This window comes from Ascaphus truei, chromosome 14 (assembly GCF_040206685.1).
Source record: "Ascaphus truei isolate aAscTru1 chromosome 14, aAscTru1.hap1, whole genome shotgun sequence".
NCBI classification, from domain to species: Eukaryota; Metazoa; Chordata; class Amphibia; order Anura; family Ascaphidae; genus Ascaphus; species Ascaphus truei.
In genome coordinates, this window is record NC_134496.1 from 29,362,923 (window position 1) to 29,378,313 (window position 15,391).

Below are 15,391 nucleotides of genomic sequence, written 5' to 3' on the forward strand. Positions count from 1 at the left end.
GAGAGGAGGAAGGGCGGTTGAGTGAGAGAGGAGGAGAGGTGACAGTAGGACAGTGGCCTGCCAAAAAATGTGTGCCCTTTTATTGACGCGCCTAAAAAAAGGTTGGCCACCCCTGATATAAATCTAGAATCAGTGCAGTAGAGTTTTCCCTGCATTCTCTCTCCAGGCTTAGGCATCCTTTGCAGTTCTTTTATCAGAGAGATTGATTAGCTCTTGCTGCAGTGCTAGCAGCCCAGCACCACACCTATTAACTCCCTCACTGCCACAGGCACCCAGAGACAGACAGGAGTATATGTACTGTAAGTGTATTGCGGATTTCAGTAGATAGCAGAGAATTGCATTGTATTGAAATGCTTTATAGGATGTAGCAATAATGCTTCTTGAATGAAGCAGCTTGGACAGATTATTTACTATGTTCTTTGTGTGTTTTCCTGTAGGCCTTCCCAGCCGCTGCTCGATCGCTCCATACCAGACTTCACAGCCTTTACCTCAGTAGATGACTGGCTGAGTGCTATTAAAATGGGTCAATACAGAGATAGCTTTCTGAGTTCTGGCTTCACTTCCCTACAGCTTGTTGCCCAGATGACATCAGAGTATGTATGACACATGACATCCTGTGTCGCAGCCACACACCATTGGGAGTTCTGAATTTGGGTTCTGGATTCCACTATAGGTTTATTGTATGTTGTGATAGATTTTAATGGATCACATAAGAGTTTTTCACATATACAATTGGCATATTAGGTTTCATGACCTCACAAGTCCATTCTTCAGACGTCGGAAGCCTAATATTCAGGTCTACCAACACCTGAAGAAGACACGAGAGTTCGTCGGTTAAACCTCCAGTGAACCAACACAGCCACTAGAAAAGAGTTCTGTTCCCATGAAACTTGTGTATGGTTGATGTGTAACACCATACCAATATGATTCAGAATGGATACTCTGTGTACAGTGCAGAGAAAAACAAAATGCCTCAGGACAATGATAAAACGATTACAAGGCATACATCTTCAATCCATGCCACTCTCTCCCCTCTCTCTCGGATCAATCCGAGTACAGATGTTTAACAATCCGACAACGGATTTCATATTCAATATGAAATCTGAATTCTGATTCTTTTAAATCCGCTCTGCTTTTATAGAACCCAATCCACAGATGGATTTTTTTTTTGGGGTGGGGGAGGCGGATTTGGTCTAATCAATCCACTGAATTCCTGGGAAACGGATTTGGACAGGTTCAACCTTCTCTAGTCACATTTGGATGATTGATACATTTTTTAACCAAAATCTGACATTTTAAAATAATTTTTATATCAGGGTTTATAGTTATTTTGTAAACACAATGTGCTGAAACTTGGGAGGGGTTTGTTTACCTCTAGCCACTCCCGTTTCCCTTATGTTATTGTGTTCAACAAGAGTTTGCCTCTCCCCATATCTTTTTTTATTTATTTTTTATCATTTAAATTTTTATTGATTTTTTGCACAGATAATACATGACATTTCAACAGCTTCATTCAGTATCATACGTAGGTAGTATTAACACAGCAATTGATACAGATAAAACAAAAGAAGGGGGAAAGGTGGAGAGGGGGGATGGGGGGGGGAGTGTTTAGATGGTCTAATTTTAATATTTCTGGACTCTCAACAAACCTTGAGGGTGAGAGGCGAGGGGTGGGGGATGGGACCAAACATATAGGAAGGACAAGGAAACAGGAAAACTCCATCCTGGTCTATTGAGGTCAGAGGTGACCTATACCCGTATGCCCTTGGGAAAAGACTCCCCTGAGACCCGACATAGTAGGACCCACGGTTCCAGACGTTAGAGATGTCCGGCGTCCCAAGGGACTTTGTTGGTGCTGAGGGGGCTACCCCAACACCAAGAGGATGGGGCATGGAAACAACCCGAGCAGGGGCAGCTCCCGCTCCATACCCAGCTTTATCACTAACAACATAACTTCTGACATAACTGCCAGAACTTTAGACATTGTCATGTAAACCCAAAACAAACAGTAGGTAGAATAAAAACCTTTTGTCTCCCACCTATGAAGCCTTGCTCCAAGATTACCTCTATTTCGCCTACTAAAATTGCCCAATTCTGCTTTCATCGTGGTCCATTCTGCAAAAAGTTCTATCTACATATCCCCTAACCCACTAAATTTTAGGTTCCAGGATCCCTTCTACTCTATTATTAAATAGGTCACGATGAGTGGCTACCACTTCCCAGGCCACCCGAGGGTCTCAGTATGGCCCTGTTTTAGTTCTTAAGATAACCCTTTGTGGTCTCAAACAGTAAACCCACTGGTTCCAATATCAGAATTCCCGCAAAAGACTAGGTGTTGCTAAATGACCAGCCTTACTCTATCTTCTATCCTTCCCCCCATGTTGTGTATATGCTTGGTGTCCTATTTGTATTTTTTATAATATTTTTATCTTTTTATACTTTTGAGTTATTAACCTTAATTTTATTTGTCCTGTAACTTTACCTTTGGAATGCCCCGTAATGACTACTCTGTAAGCCCTTATCTTCACTAACTTTCCCTCCAGCCGACCAGCGGGTCCCATCACCCCTTCACACCTACGGACCTTGATTCCCCCTCTCACCCTGACCTCGACCCATATCTTTATTGACTTATGGTTAACTTCCAAAGAAACAAAAGCAGCCACATATTTGCTTTAATCACATTAACATTTGTTTAATTAGATTATTAATATCCCTACAAAATGTTGTCTTTAGTCCGCAAACAGGTATTGCACATTTAAAGCATAAGTAAGAAATACCCCATTGAGTACATTTGCAGCACTATATGTTAGAATATAAGCTCCTAACATCTGCACCATCTAACTACAGTACATTAATTATAGGTTGCAATATGACCTTAAAATATATCACAACGTACAACAAATCTACATTTCTCCAGGACCATCTTGACCAGAATCTACTTCTTTGATTTACTAACACATGAGAAGTTGTACTATACTGTTGAAGATAAGTTTGCATGGAGTAAAGTAAATAAAAATACAATTTATGGTGCATTTGCATGTCTCAGACATGTCTGGAAACCTCTCTTTCCCCATTATCGCTTGGCAAACAGTGTTTCCACTGCAGTCAGGGATTCTGGGTAATGACATGCAAATGAGCACAGTGTGTCACTCTTTACTTCTCATCCATGTGAACATGGACCTCTAATGGAAGAAACAAACAATCCGTCAATTCATGGATGACTGACTAATTCTTTTCTGTCTTTCAGGGACCTTCTGAGGATAGGGATAACACTAGCTGGACACCAGAAAAAAATCCTGAACTGTATACAATCTATGAGGGTTCAAATGAGCCAGTCTCCCACCTCTATAGCATGAGACTCTAGGGAGAGGAAGGGTCAGGGAGTCCTCAAGGGTGGGGAGGGGAGGAAAAGAGGTTGGGCAGATGATGGGATTGGGCCGGTGCACCTACCAACGAACTGTGCCATTCAGGAGATGTCGCTTTATCAACCATGGGCCTCCATACACTGGTCCATACACTGAGGTCCATACACTGAGTGTCTCTCGTATAAAGCATCAGAGTGTCTTACAGCTATGGATCTGTGTGAGCAATTAAAATGTATTACGCTTCAGTTAATTTGTATGCAAATGGGTTATCAAAATGAAGATCACAGCTTTTGAAAAACCCATGGGACGTGTTTTGTGAAGGTTTCCCTGCTTTGGACACAGAGGTACCGGCCACTGCAAACAAAGGTGCTTACGTTTATCATATTCGGAATTGCAAATGGATTGTGGACCTCCCATTCCAACAGCTTCACCCATGCGCGGATGCCCTAAGTACCCTTGCTTCTGACACTGCTGCTGCATCAGGGAGAGAGGCCACCTGCAGACTTCCATCTATTCTTTTAATGGTTTAGAATGTCTTCATATTGAAGATGAGTTTGTATGAAAGAAACAAACATTTTATTTTCTTCTTTTGCTTGCATTTTTTTGGCAAAAAAAAAAAAGGGGGGGAAAAAAAAATCAGGAAGAAAACCTGACAAAATGTGTCTGCCTATATGTCCTGTATGTTAAAAAAAAATTAAAAAAAATTACCGAGCTGCGGATTCAGTATTTGTACATAGAGGAAAAGATGGACCGAGATCTCGTGTGGAATATACAGAGGGGACCTTGATGAGTTATTTGCTTTATGGAAGTCTATTTGGATAATAACAGACTTTGTGTTGGAAACTCAGGACAGAAAGTAAGCGGCACGCAGATGGGGACAATGGGGACATCTGCGTTAATTGGTGCAATACAGGTTCTGAAGAGTCATGTGGCATAAAAATCACTGGGCTTATGGGGTTTCCACTAAGACCATCTCAACTTCTCCTTGAAAATGTCTAACACTGCAGCTGACATCTTCTGGATTAAGAGGTAAGTACCGGACTATGGCTAGGCACTTCTTCTATACGGTCTTTAAAATGTTGTCTGGTGCCTTCAATGCCAGAGGGGCAGCAGTATATAGCTCTGAAGGACACACATTCCACTTACCGTACTGTGCACAACAACAGTACAGCAATGCAAGCATTTAATTGTCTCTTTACTGATTTTAAGGGATGATTTATGACTTGGTCCAACTCAACTCACGAGTTCTGATCTGTGTGACTGAAGTTACAGTTGTGTATTAAGTGTGGAGTTAGAAAAAAAAGGGAACTGAGGGGTGACTGAGCTGGGAAGTGTACAGTGTGTTCATTCCTTTTTATTTGTGTGGGAATTGAAAGTCTCTAGTAAACATCTCTTTTTTCCTCTCCTTCTGCCTGGTTTGAGCCGGCAGTGGGTGTGGTTTAGTTGATTGCTTACCTAACACACAATTTAACCAATTGGTCCCCAAGGGGATCAACAGAAAAGACCCTCTAATAGCATGCACTCTATGATAGTGTATGGTTAATAATGGTAAATATTAGGAGTAAATATGGCTCCCTCCAGATAGATAGGGTCTTAATATAAACAAAAATAATACAATTTTATTACATCCCAATCTCATATATGTGAACCTATGAAAAAATAATAACACTAAAACATTTGTTTAAAATCCCCGTAGAGGAGTAGCAGTATAAGTAGGTAAATAATTTTAACCTAATGGATTATTTTCTGATAATGCTGCGACATCAGCAAAAAGATTATATTCTATTAGAATCTAGGAATGTCCTTGGTTGTAGTACATGAATACCTTGGCACTGTATAGGTACTGAAGTACAAAACACAATATTATTGGGTGTATTTGTAACTGTTGATAAAGTTTTCACCAAGGTAAGTATCCCAAGATTGTATAGGGAAAATAGATACTGTTATAGAAGTTATATATATACACACTCATAAGTAATATAGTATTACTCTTTTAGTGTCCAATACATAGCCTGCCTTGTATACCAATGTAGTATTTATATTTCTGGTTACACCATTTGTATCAGCATAACACCATTTAGTATTCAATTGAGACACATATTATGATATACCTATATCTCATTTAGTAGATGACGCTTACAAATATAAATATGTCTGAATATAATTGCATAATAGCTAGTTGCACAGAAGTAGGGAGAAAGTTTGTTATATTTCAGCCCATGTATATATATATGTAGGGGTAACCAACCTGCCACGGCGGGTCAGATACAAACAAAGCAGGTATACAGGCCGTATTCCTAGTTGCTGATGTCGCACTCCGGTGACGTCACAGTTCGTGACGCTCTACTCAATCGACGCACGTTTCGCGAGATCTACTCGCTTCTTCAGGTGGGGAGGAGTCTAAATTCAGGCCCCATGTTTCCAGTATATATACATAAAGGAGGCGTAACTTGTCTAATTACCTTAATAGGTAAGTTTGCTCTGAGCCAATCGGATGCTTGGAAAAACGGACCAGGTATAGTACATGTAAGGTATATATGGCTTTGGCGCAAGAAGAGGTTATCTTTAGTTCTTGTACCGAGTCTGGACACTAACTCATATAACCGGAGATCTCATGGGAGCAATTGGAACAGACGGTTATGTGATAGATGTTGTGTTTATGATGTAGGGGTGTTTTCAGTGCGATCTGCCCCTATTGGACAATGCAGATGCCTCTATAAATAATTTAGATTATTAAGTAATTTTTAACTGTGGCGTGAATGTGATTTAAAGTGAGTGAAGATATTAGGGAAAAACAACTTTATATTGGAGTGATGCGTGAATGTGAAGGGAATAATAAGAAAGTGACTACATCATAAACACAACATCTATCACATAACCGTCTGTTCCAATTGCTCCCATGAGATCTCCGGTTATATGAGTTAGTGTCCGGACACCAAAGAGTTTATGTCAAGCAAGACCTCTCTGCATACTGCTGGGTCCACACCATTTCATCTATTATTATCCACTGCTGAATTTAAACTTGTTTGTATTTGACCCACCGTGGCAGACTGGTTACCCCTACATATATACATGGGCTGAAATATAACAAACTTTCTCCCTACTTCTGTGCAACTAGCCATTATGCAATTATATTCAGACATATTTATATCTGTAAGCGTCACCAACTAAATGAGATATAGGTATATCATAATATGTGTCTCAATTGAATACTAAATGGTGTTACGCTGATACAAATGGTGTAACCAGAAATATAAATACTACATTGGTATACAAGGCAGGCTATGTATTGGACACTAAAAGAGTAATACTATATTACTTATGAGTGTGTATATATTAACTTCTATAACAGTATCTATTTTCCCTATACAACATTGGGATACTTACCTTGGTGAAAACTTTATCAACAGTTACAAATACACCCAATAATATTCAGACACACTTGTGCAGTTGCCTAAGAAGGTACACAATCATAGGATTAAATGCACTAAAACACTATTAGTGTGTGTCGAACTAGAATATTTGAGGTGTATAACATCTATGCTGAGGTTAGAAACAAAGAAGCATACTTTATATGTTGGGAGTCAAATGGTTATAACTTAGCAATAGAATCATACTGTTATTGTGTTTTGTACTTCAGTACCTATACAGTGCCAAGGTATTCATGTACTACAACCAAGGACATTCCTAGATTCTAATAGAATATAATCTTTTGCTGATGTTGCAGCATTATCAGAAAATAATCCATTAGGTTAAAATTATTTACCTACTTATACTGCTACTCCTCTACGGGGATTTTAAACAAATGTTTTAGTGTTATTATTTTTTCACAGGTTCACATATATGACATTTGGATGTAATAAAATGTTATTATTTTTGTTTCTATTAAGACCCTATCTATCTGGAGGGAGCCATATTTACTCCTAATATTTACCATTATTAACCATACACTATCATAGAGTGCATGCTATTAGAGGGTCTTTTCTGTTGATCCCCTTGGGGACCAATTGGTTCAATTTTGCATTTGTAAATTCCTCTATTGCTCCTTGATTTGTATCCTACTTATGTAATAGGAGAGCAGAATAGAATATTTTGTGTTGCTTACCTAACACACCTGATTGGTGTCTGTCTGTGTTTAAAACAGGCCTTTAATGAACCCTTAGCTTGCGAATTCTGATCTGTGTGACTGAAATGTCAGTTGTGTTTCAAGTGCAGTTGTGTATTAAGTGTGGACAGGGCTGGTCAAGGGTATTTGGCACCCTCGGCGGACCTTCAGCCATGCACCTCTCTCCCAACTCACACCCCAAAAAAAATCCCCCAAACTGTTGGAATCTTTTGAATGTTTGTTGAACTTACCTGCCCACAATCCTCTCCCTTTCTCCCATTCCTCCTCATTCTCTCTCTCCAACACCCCCATTCTTTCCCTCACCTCCTTTTCATCCTCTTACCCTCGTTCATCCTTTATTTCCCCCTGCTCATCCTCTCATCCCCCTTCTCCTGGCTCACCCCTGTACCCCTTCTTCATCCTCTTTCACCCCCTCCCCATCCAGTTAAAATTTCTTCCTGGCCCCTGGAAGTTGTCACTTTCTTCCAGGTCACTGAGGTCTGAGCTCTGGGGCGTTTACATATGCCACCACCGCCCTCCTCTGTAGTGCATTCTTCCTCCTCTGCTCTGTGATTGCTATGCTCCCGGCCTCCTGCGTGTCACGCTGTTGCAATCACCCACCACCGCCCCCCAAAATGTGCCACCCAATATAGGCCACCTAGTGCTTGCATTGGCCTTGCCTCCTCACTGTCTTCTCTCCACACGCTCCCCTCTTTGCCAGCTTCACCCCCACATGCTCCCCTCCTGACCAGCTTCCCCACATGTTCCTCTCCTCACCAGCTTTTCCCCCACACACCCCTCCTCACTAGCTTCTTCCCTACATGCTCCTTTCCTCAGCAACTTCTCCTCCACATGCTCTCCTCCTCATCTGCTTCTCCCCACATGCTCCCTTCGTCACCAGCTTCTCCCTACATGCTTCCCCCCTCCACCAGCTTCTCCCCCACATGCCTCTCTCCTAACCTGCTTCTCCCCCACATGCCTCTCTCCTAACCTGCTTCTCCCCCACATGCCTGCTTCATTTCAGCTTCTCCCTACATGTTCCCCTTCTCTCCAGCTTCTCCCCCACATGCTGCCCTACTCACCTGCTTCTCCCCACATGCTCCCCTTCTCACCAGCTTCTCTCCCCACATGCTCCCCTCCTCGCCAGCCTACTCCCTCACTCCCATCCACCCCTCTCTCACTCCCCCCACCCCTCTTATTCCAACCCACCACGCTCTCCCCCAGCCCTTTTCTCTCATTCCCCTCACCCATCTCTCTCCCCCTCCATCAGTCTCTCTCACTCCCTCCTCTGCCCTCCAAAATGTGCTGCCCTAGGCGATCGACTAAGTCCCCTAGTGTTTGCATCGGCCCTAGGTAGAGAACAAGAAGGAGTGCAGTTGTGTAGTAAGTATGGAGTTAGAACACGAAGTTGAAAAAAGGAAGGTGTGAAACCAAGGTACAGTATATTGAAGTACAGTGGCTTGTTAGGACTTTATATTCCATAGTGCAACAAAGAGCAGGAATGAGAATGCGCATCTTGCCACGTGTGCACTTGGAGCAGCTGTTCCAGAGAACATACCTCTGTGGGAAGTGTGAGCACATGGTCTCTTTGGAGTCTCAGATTACTGATCTGAAGAGGCACCTTGCAACATTGAGAAACATTGACAATCTTGTAAGGAGGTTAGTTCTCACTAAACAGGCCCTGGCTGGGACTAGTGGTGTAGCGGGTGGAGCAGTGATTGTGGACCTGGAAGTGGTAGGTATCTGGGTAACAGTTAGAAGATGGAGCAGGGGGAAGAGGAAGAAGCAGGCCAGTTCTGAGCTGACACATCACAATAGATTTGACAGATTGAGTGAAGATATTGGGGGTGTCAGGTCAGGAATTGCAAGGCTGGGGGAGACTGATTCCTCTAGCAGCCAGGGAAATAGTTCCTACTGTACATAACAGAGGAGACTCAGGATACTGGGGGAACAAGAAAGGTTGTGGTGGTAGGGACTCCATTATTAGGAGGTAGAAAGGTCAATCTGTTCCCGTGACCGCATGAACCGAACAGCTTGCTGTCTCCTGGGGGCTCGGGTTCAGCACATTGTGGATTGGGTAGACAGATTGTTGGGAGAGGCTGGGACTGACCTGGTGGTATTGGTAACATGTTGGAAACAATGACAAAGTCACAAAGATGGAGGGTCCTAACATTTTTTTTCGGGGATCTAGACTGCAAAATTAAGGAAAGAACCTCCAAGGTAGAATTTTCTGAAATACTGCCACTGCCATGCATTACCCCAGGGAGACAGTTGGAGCTCCGGGAGGTTAATGCATGGCTTAGAAAGTGGTGTAGGAAGCAGGGTTTTTTTTTAAGAGCAGTGGGACTTTTCTAAGAGGTGCTATCTTTATGGTAGGGATGGATTACAGCTCAATGAAGATGGACCTTCTGTGCTAGGGAGATGGGTGTTAAAAATTTTGGAGGAGATTTTATACTAGGAAGTGGGGATACTAGGAAGTGGGGGTGGGGGGGATGGGACAAGAAACAGATACTGAACTAGACGGAATAGATAGGCATGGGGAAATAGCTAGGGTTCATGGAGGGAGATTGGAGGGAATTAGGAGTTTGGCAAGCAGGGAGACACCCATATTAAATACAGATAAACAGATGCAGCGGCCATTATTTTAAGGCATCACAGCACCGTTTTCATATGCGCTGCTGTACTCCACGCGGCATAAATGCGGCCAAACGCCCCAGGCACGCGCGTTTATCGCGGTTGCTTTGTTTGACTTTTATGGATTGCGTGCAATTATATGCAATGAAATGAATGAATTGTAATGTGTACAGTACTGTGCTACTGTGTCAATTTCAGGTGTTAGAACACTAAAATGCCATTTTATGCACTCGTGCCTTAAGGTGGTACAGTTGGAAGTAATCCCGCGCCATCACATGGGTATTCCGAGGTATAAACCGCGTGATTTCAAATTATGGACGCTGCATCTGTTCTAGTAAACTTCTAATGACTAAATCCAATTGTAGTGGAAAGGCAGGAGCAGATAAGATAACTGTAGCACAGACTGGAAAAATCCTTAAATGCATGTTTGCTAATGCAAGAAGCCTGACAGATAAAATGGGGGCGCTGGAACTAATAGCTACTAGGGAGTAATATGATATTATAGGCATTACTGAAACATGGTGGGATGAAATTCATGACTGGGCAGTTCATGACTGGGTTGTTCCCTTTTTTCGGTGGGATCGAGCAAATAGAAGAGGTGGTGGAGTATGTTTATACAGCTGCAGCCGCCTGTTTTAGACCATTTGCTATGGAAGGTCTGTGGCTATCTCGCAGTAACGATGCGAGATTTGTGCAGCACTCTGTGAGATTTCTGCAGCCAGACTAATGGCCCATCGGATTAACACAGCGTGGGTCCCTGCATTTGAATCCTGCCGGGCTGCGAGTTCCATTCAAACACAGGGACTCCCGCTGTGTTAATCCGATGGGCCATTTCAGACTGCGAGATAGCCACAGATTTTTCAAGGCAAGTAGTCTAAAACCGGCGGCTGCATCTGTATGTTAAACCGGATTTAAAACCTATTATAAGGGAAGATGTTTATGAAGGGAATTATGAAAATGTTGAGACCTTGTGGATAGAAATTAGAAGTGGAGATAAAAATACAAGGAAAAGGTTTGTATGGGTCTGCTATAAACCACCAAATATCTCTGAGATTGAGGAAGCCAAAATACTTTTCTAAATAGAGAAGGTGTCAAAACTAGGTCATGTTTGCATAATGGATGATTTTAATTATCCCGATATAGAATGAAGCAATGAGATTAGTATTACAACAAATGGAACCAGCGTTTTGGGGGTAATGAAAGACAATTATACAGTATGACCCAAGTTATTAAGGAAACAACCAGTGGAGGAGAATGACCAGATTTGGTAATATCAAGCAATGTAGGAGTAATAACAAATATTCAAGTACAGGGTTTTGGAAACAGTGATCATAACATGGTTTCATTTGAAATAAATGATCACACACTATATTAGATGGGTTCAACAAAGATTACATTTTAGAAAGGGAGATTTTAATAAATTGAGGAATAATCTACAAGAAAAAAATTGGGATTTCTGCAGGAAAAATTGTGGAAGATAAATTAAAAACCATTTTTAATGGCAGTCTTTAAAACATTGTTAGAAAAGTATACTTATCAGTGTATAGCCATGGGTAATAAATATAAAAGAAACAAGTATAAACAAACGGGGCTAAATAAACAGATAGGAGAGAAAATAGAAAGGAAGAGGCAGAGAATTTAGATTCTTTAAATTAGAAGGGAAGGAGGCATCATATCAGAATTATAAGGAATGTAACAAAAGTTGCAAAAGGGCAATCAAATTAGCAAAAATGTAAATGAAAAGGATTGCAAAGGAAAGTAAGACCAACCGTAAAAAGTTATTTAAGAAAAACAAATATAGGACCCTTTTAGTGTGAGATGGGAAGGCAAATTATTGGAGACAAGATATTAAACAAATTATTTGTCTTTGTATTTACATCTGAAGAATCAATTACAAAAATAGTGCTACAGGAGAAGTACATAGGTGGCTTGATAAAATTAAAGTAAATAAAGCCCTTGGCCCCGATGGCATACATCCAATAGTTTTTAAGGAGCTAAGTTTATTAATAGTCACACCATTACATTTGATGGTCAAGGACTCCATTTCCACAGGCTCAGTACCACAAGATTGGTGTAAAGCAGACGTGGTGTCTATATTTAAAAAGGGAGCTACTGGGGAATTACAGACCTGTAAGCCTGACATCAATAGTGGGGAAGCTTCTTGAAGGTTTATTACGGGATAATATTCAGGAATACCTAATGGAAAACAAAATTATTAGTAATAGTCGGCATGGATTTATGAAGGATAGGTCGTGTCAAACTAACCTTAATAGTTTCTTTGAGGAGGTAAGTAGGAATTTAGACCAGGGTAATGCAGTTGATATTATTTACTTGGATTTTGCAAAGACTTTTGATATGGTTCCACATGAGGTTAGTGTACAAATAAAGCACATTGGACTCGTTCAAAATATTTGCACCTGAATTGAAAACTGGTTGAAGGATACTGTAGACAACAGAGTTGTCATAAATGGAACCTTTTCAGGTTGGGCTAAGGTTGTAAGTCGAGTACCTCAAGGATCGGTACTGAGACCCCTGCTTTTTAATTTGTTTATTAACGACTTTGAGGTTGGCATAGAGAGCAAAATCTCCATCTTTGCTGATGACACTAAATTGTATATGGTAGTAAAATCAGAGCAGGGTGTAATTTCTCTCCAGAAGAATAAATGGGGAATAATTAGGTTAATCTTTGATGGAGAAGGATTTAGGAGTACTTGTAGACAGCAGGCGTAGCAATAGTACCCAATATCATGCAGTAGCTGCAAAGGTAAATAAGATCTTATCTTGCATTAAATGGGTAATAGATGGAAGGGAAGAAATCCTAATTCCATTGGGCACCATTCCATAGAAAAGACATTTTGGATCTAGACAAAGGGCAAAGAAGACCCACCAAATTAATAAAGGGGATGGGAAATCTGACTGATGACAACAGGTTAGCTAATATAGATTTGTTTATATTAGAAAAGAGACGTCTAAGAGAGGATATGATGATATAATACAAATATAAGGGGAAAGGGGGGCGATAGACAGCACACAGATAGTGATAAATGTATGCAATTGCAGGGTGCACGGAACAAAAGGGGACCCTTATTCCCCTGTAAAGTACTAACAAATCTACGTAAGTACCAGCACTCACTGTCTAATAGCTAAATGATGAAAACAATTGTAATGCAGAAAATATATTTAATAATAAAACAAACCAGAAATAAATCAAATGTGTTTGCAGAAACCAGTGTCACAATGGGCATGTCACAAAGTGAGGGGTGGGGGAAAAAAAACATGAAACACAGGGAAATGACACAAAAAAAAAACAGAGAACGGAAAGTATGCTAGGGGGGCGACGTTTCGAGGGACTACCTCTTCATCTGGCCCATTCCTACTGGTCCCAAAGGGTCCCAGAGGTACTTCCCTAAGCCTTCCTTCCCCTATCAGTGGTCAAATCAGACACCCCTGAAAATAGATAGCCATCATGCAGTGTAGGTTAAATACAGCTTGTAGCACGGCAGCAAGAATCCACTATAGTCAATGCCAGTAGTTCAAGTACCACAGGACACTGCTGGCAAAAATACAGTAAAGGCTGAACACAGCTTGCAAAATAGCACCAGGAGTCCACAACAGTCAATGTAAATAGTTAATGAGAATAGCAAATGAAAATAGTAATCAAACCCTCTGTGGCTCTGCTCCTCGTGCTCTGTGAATACATTCTAGCACAATACAAGGCGCTTTCAAAAGAACTGCCCAAGGGCAGTACAAATGACACAGCGTCATCCCTTAAGGTTGGAGGAAAGGAGATTTCACCAGCAACAAAGGAAAGGGTTCTTTACAGTAAGGGCAGTTCAAATGTGGATTTCATTACCCATAGAGATTGTGATGGCAGATACAATAGATATCTTAAAAAATCTAAAAGTTGGACATCTTTTTAGAAAAGATATACATGTATATACGAAATACTATAAGTAAACATGGGAATGATGTTGATCTAGGGAGAAATCTGTTTGCCATTATTTGAAGTCAGGAAGGAATAAAATGTTCCTCTTATGAAACAGCATTGGATAATCTCCTCCAAAATTTTTAACACACATCTCCCTAGCACAGAAGGTCCATCTTCATTGAGCTGTAATCCATCTCTACCATAAAGATAGCACCTCTTAGAAAAGTCCCACTGCTCTTAAAAAAACCCCCTGCTTCCTACACCACTTTCTAAGCCATGCATTAACCTCCCGAAGCTCCAACTGTTTCCCTGGGGTAATGCATGGCAGTGGCAGTATTTCAGAAAATTCTACCTTGGAGGTTCTTTCCTAAATTTTGCAGTCTAGATCCCCGAAAAAAAATGTTAGGACCCTCCATCTTTGTGACTTTGTCATTGTTTCCAACATGTTACCAATACCACCAGTTCAGTCCCAGCCTCTCCCAACGGTATAGGAGACAGGAGAGCAGAGAAGCAGAGGAGACAGGGATGCGTGGCCGTGAGCGGTTCACCCTCATTGGCTGAACCGCTCACGTGACATGGCCGTCGCCACCCAAGAACAAATTCCTCTGTCTCCTTCCCAGTCTGCCGGCCTGCAGTTCCAAGCGGCGCGCACATCGCTCGATGTATGTTTACCTCAATTGGACAATGTATTTTGGCGCGACACCACCAGCATTTTTTAGTATAATCATGGACTTAGGGGCCTATTCTATAAACATCGATAACAAACTCATCGAGGATTTTGAGCACTTTCCATACGATTTGGCAAGGTAGCAATTCATAAAGCTATATGACCTGCCAATCTCGTTCGAGAAGTGCATCTCACCGAGCAGGAGTGCTCCTGCTCAAGAACTGAAAAACAGCTCCAACTCACGTTTTTTGAGAAAATCAACCTATTCTAGTACCTCCGATGAGATCATTGAGGCACTCACCTAGTGAGCTCCTTGCAATGAAGGGGTTAAATACTAGTGACTGGTTTATTGTGGGTAGCAAGGATGGGTGAAGGTGGTATTTGGCCTGTGGTGGGTGTTTAGGCCTTGCGGGAGGGCTGCGGGAGGAGTTAACACCTTCATTGCCTTAGTGGTTACAACTGCAAAGGTAATGAAGGGGTTAACCCCTCCCGCTACCCACCCGGTAGGCATAAACACCCACCGTGGAACAAATACTACCTTCGCCCACCTCCGCTACCCACAATAAACATTAAAACACAATACTAGCCAATACACTCATTGATTACCAGTGTGGTTACCTATGCCCTCAATGAGAGCAATGATAACCCCAATAGCAATGAATGGGCACCCTACTACCCACCCTCCCTACTCC

The 15,391-nt window shown here is 41.6% G+C and overlaps 1 protein-coding gene across 4 annotated transcripts in view; it reads left to right on the forward strand.

Moving 5' to 3' along the window:
- The window catches only part of EPHB1 (EPH receptor B1), a 209,981-nt gene that overhangs the window by 178,987 nt on the left and 15,603 nt on the right, over positions 1-15,391 (forward strand). For all 4 annotated transcript variants that reach the window (XM_075570291.1, XM_075570293.1, XM_075570292.1 and 1 more), the window contains exons 15-16: positions 438-593; positions 3,248-4,394. In XM_075570291.1, the coding sequence (XP_075426406.1) occupies positions 438-593; positions 3,248-3,356 (265 nt within the window). In that variant the 3' untranslated portion in view covers positions 3,357-4,394. The remainder of the gene's footprint in view (positions 1-437; positions 594-3,247; positions 4,395-15,391) is intronic.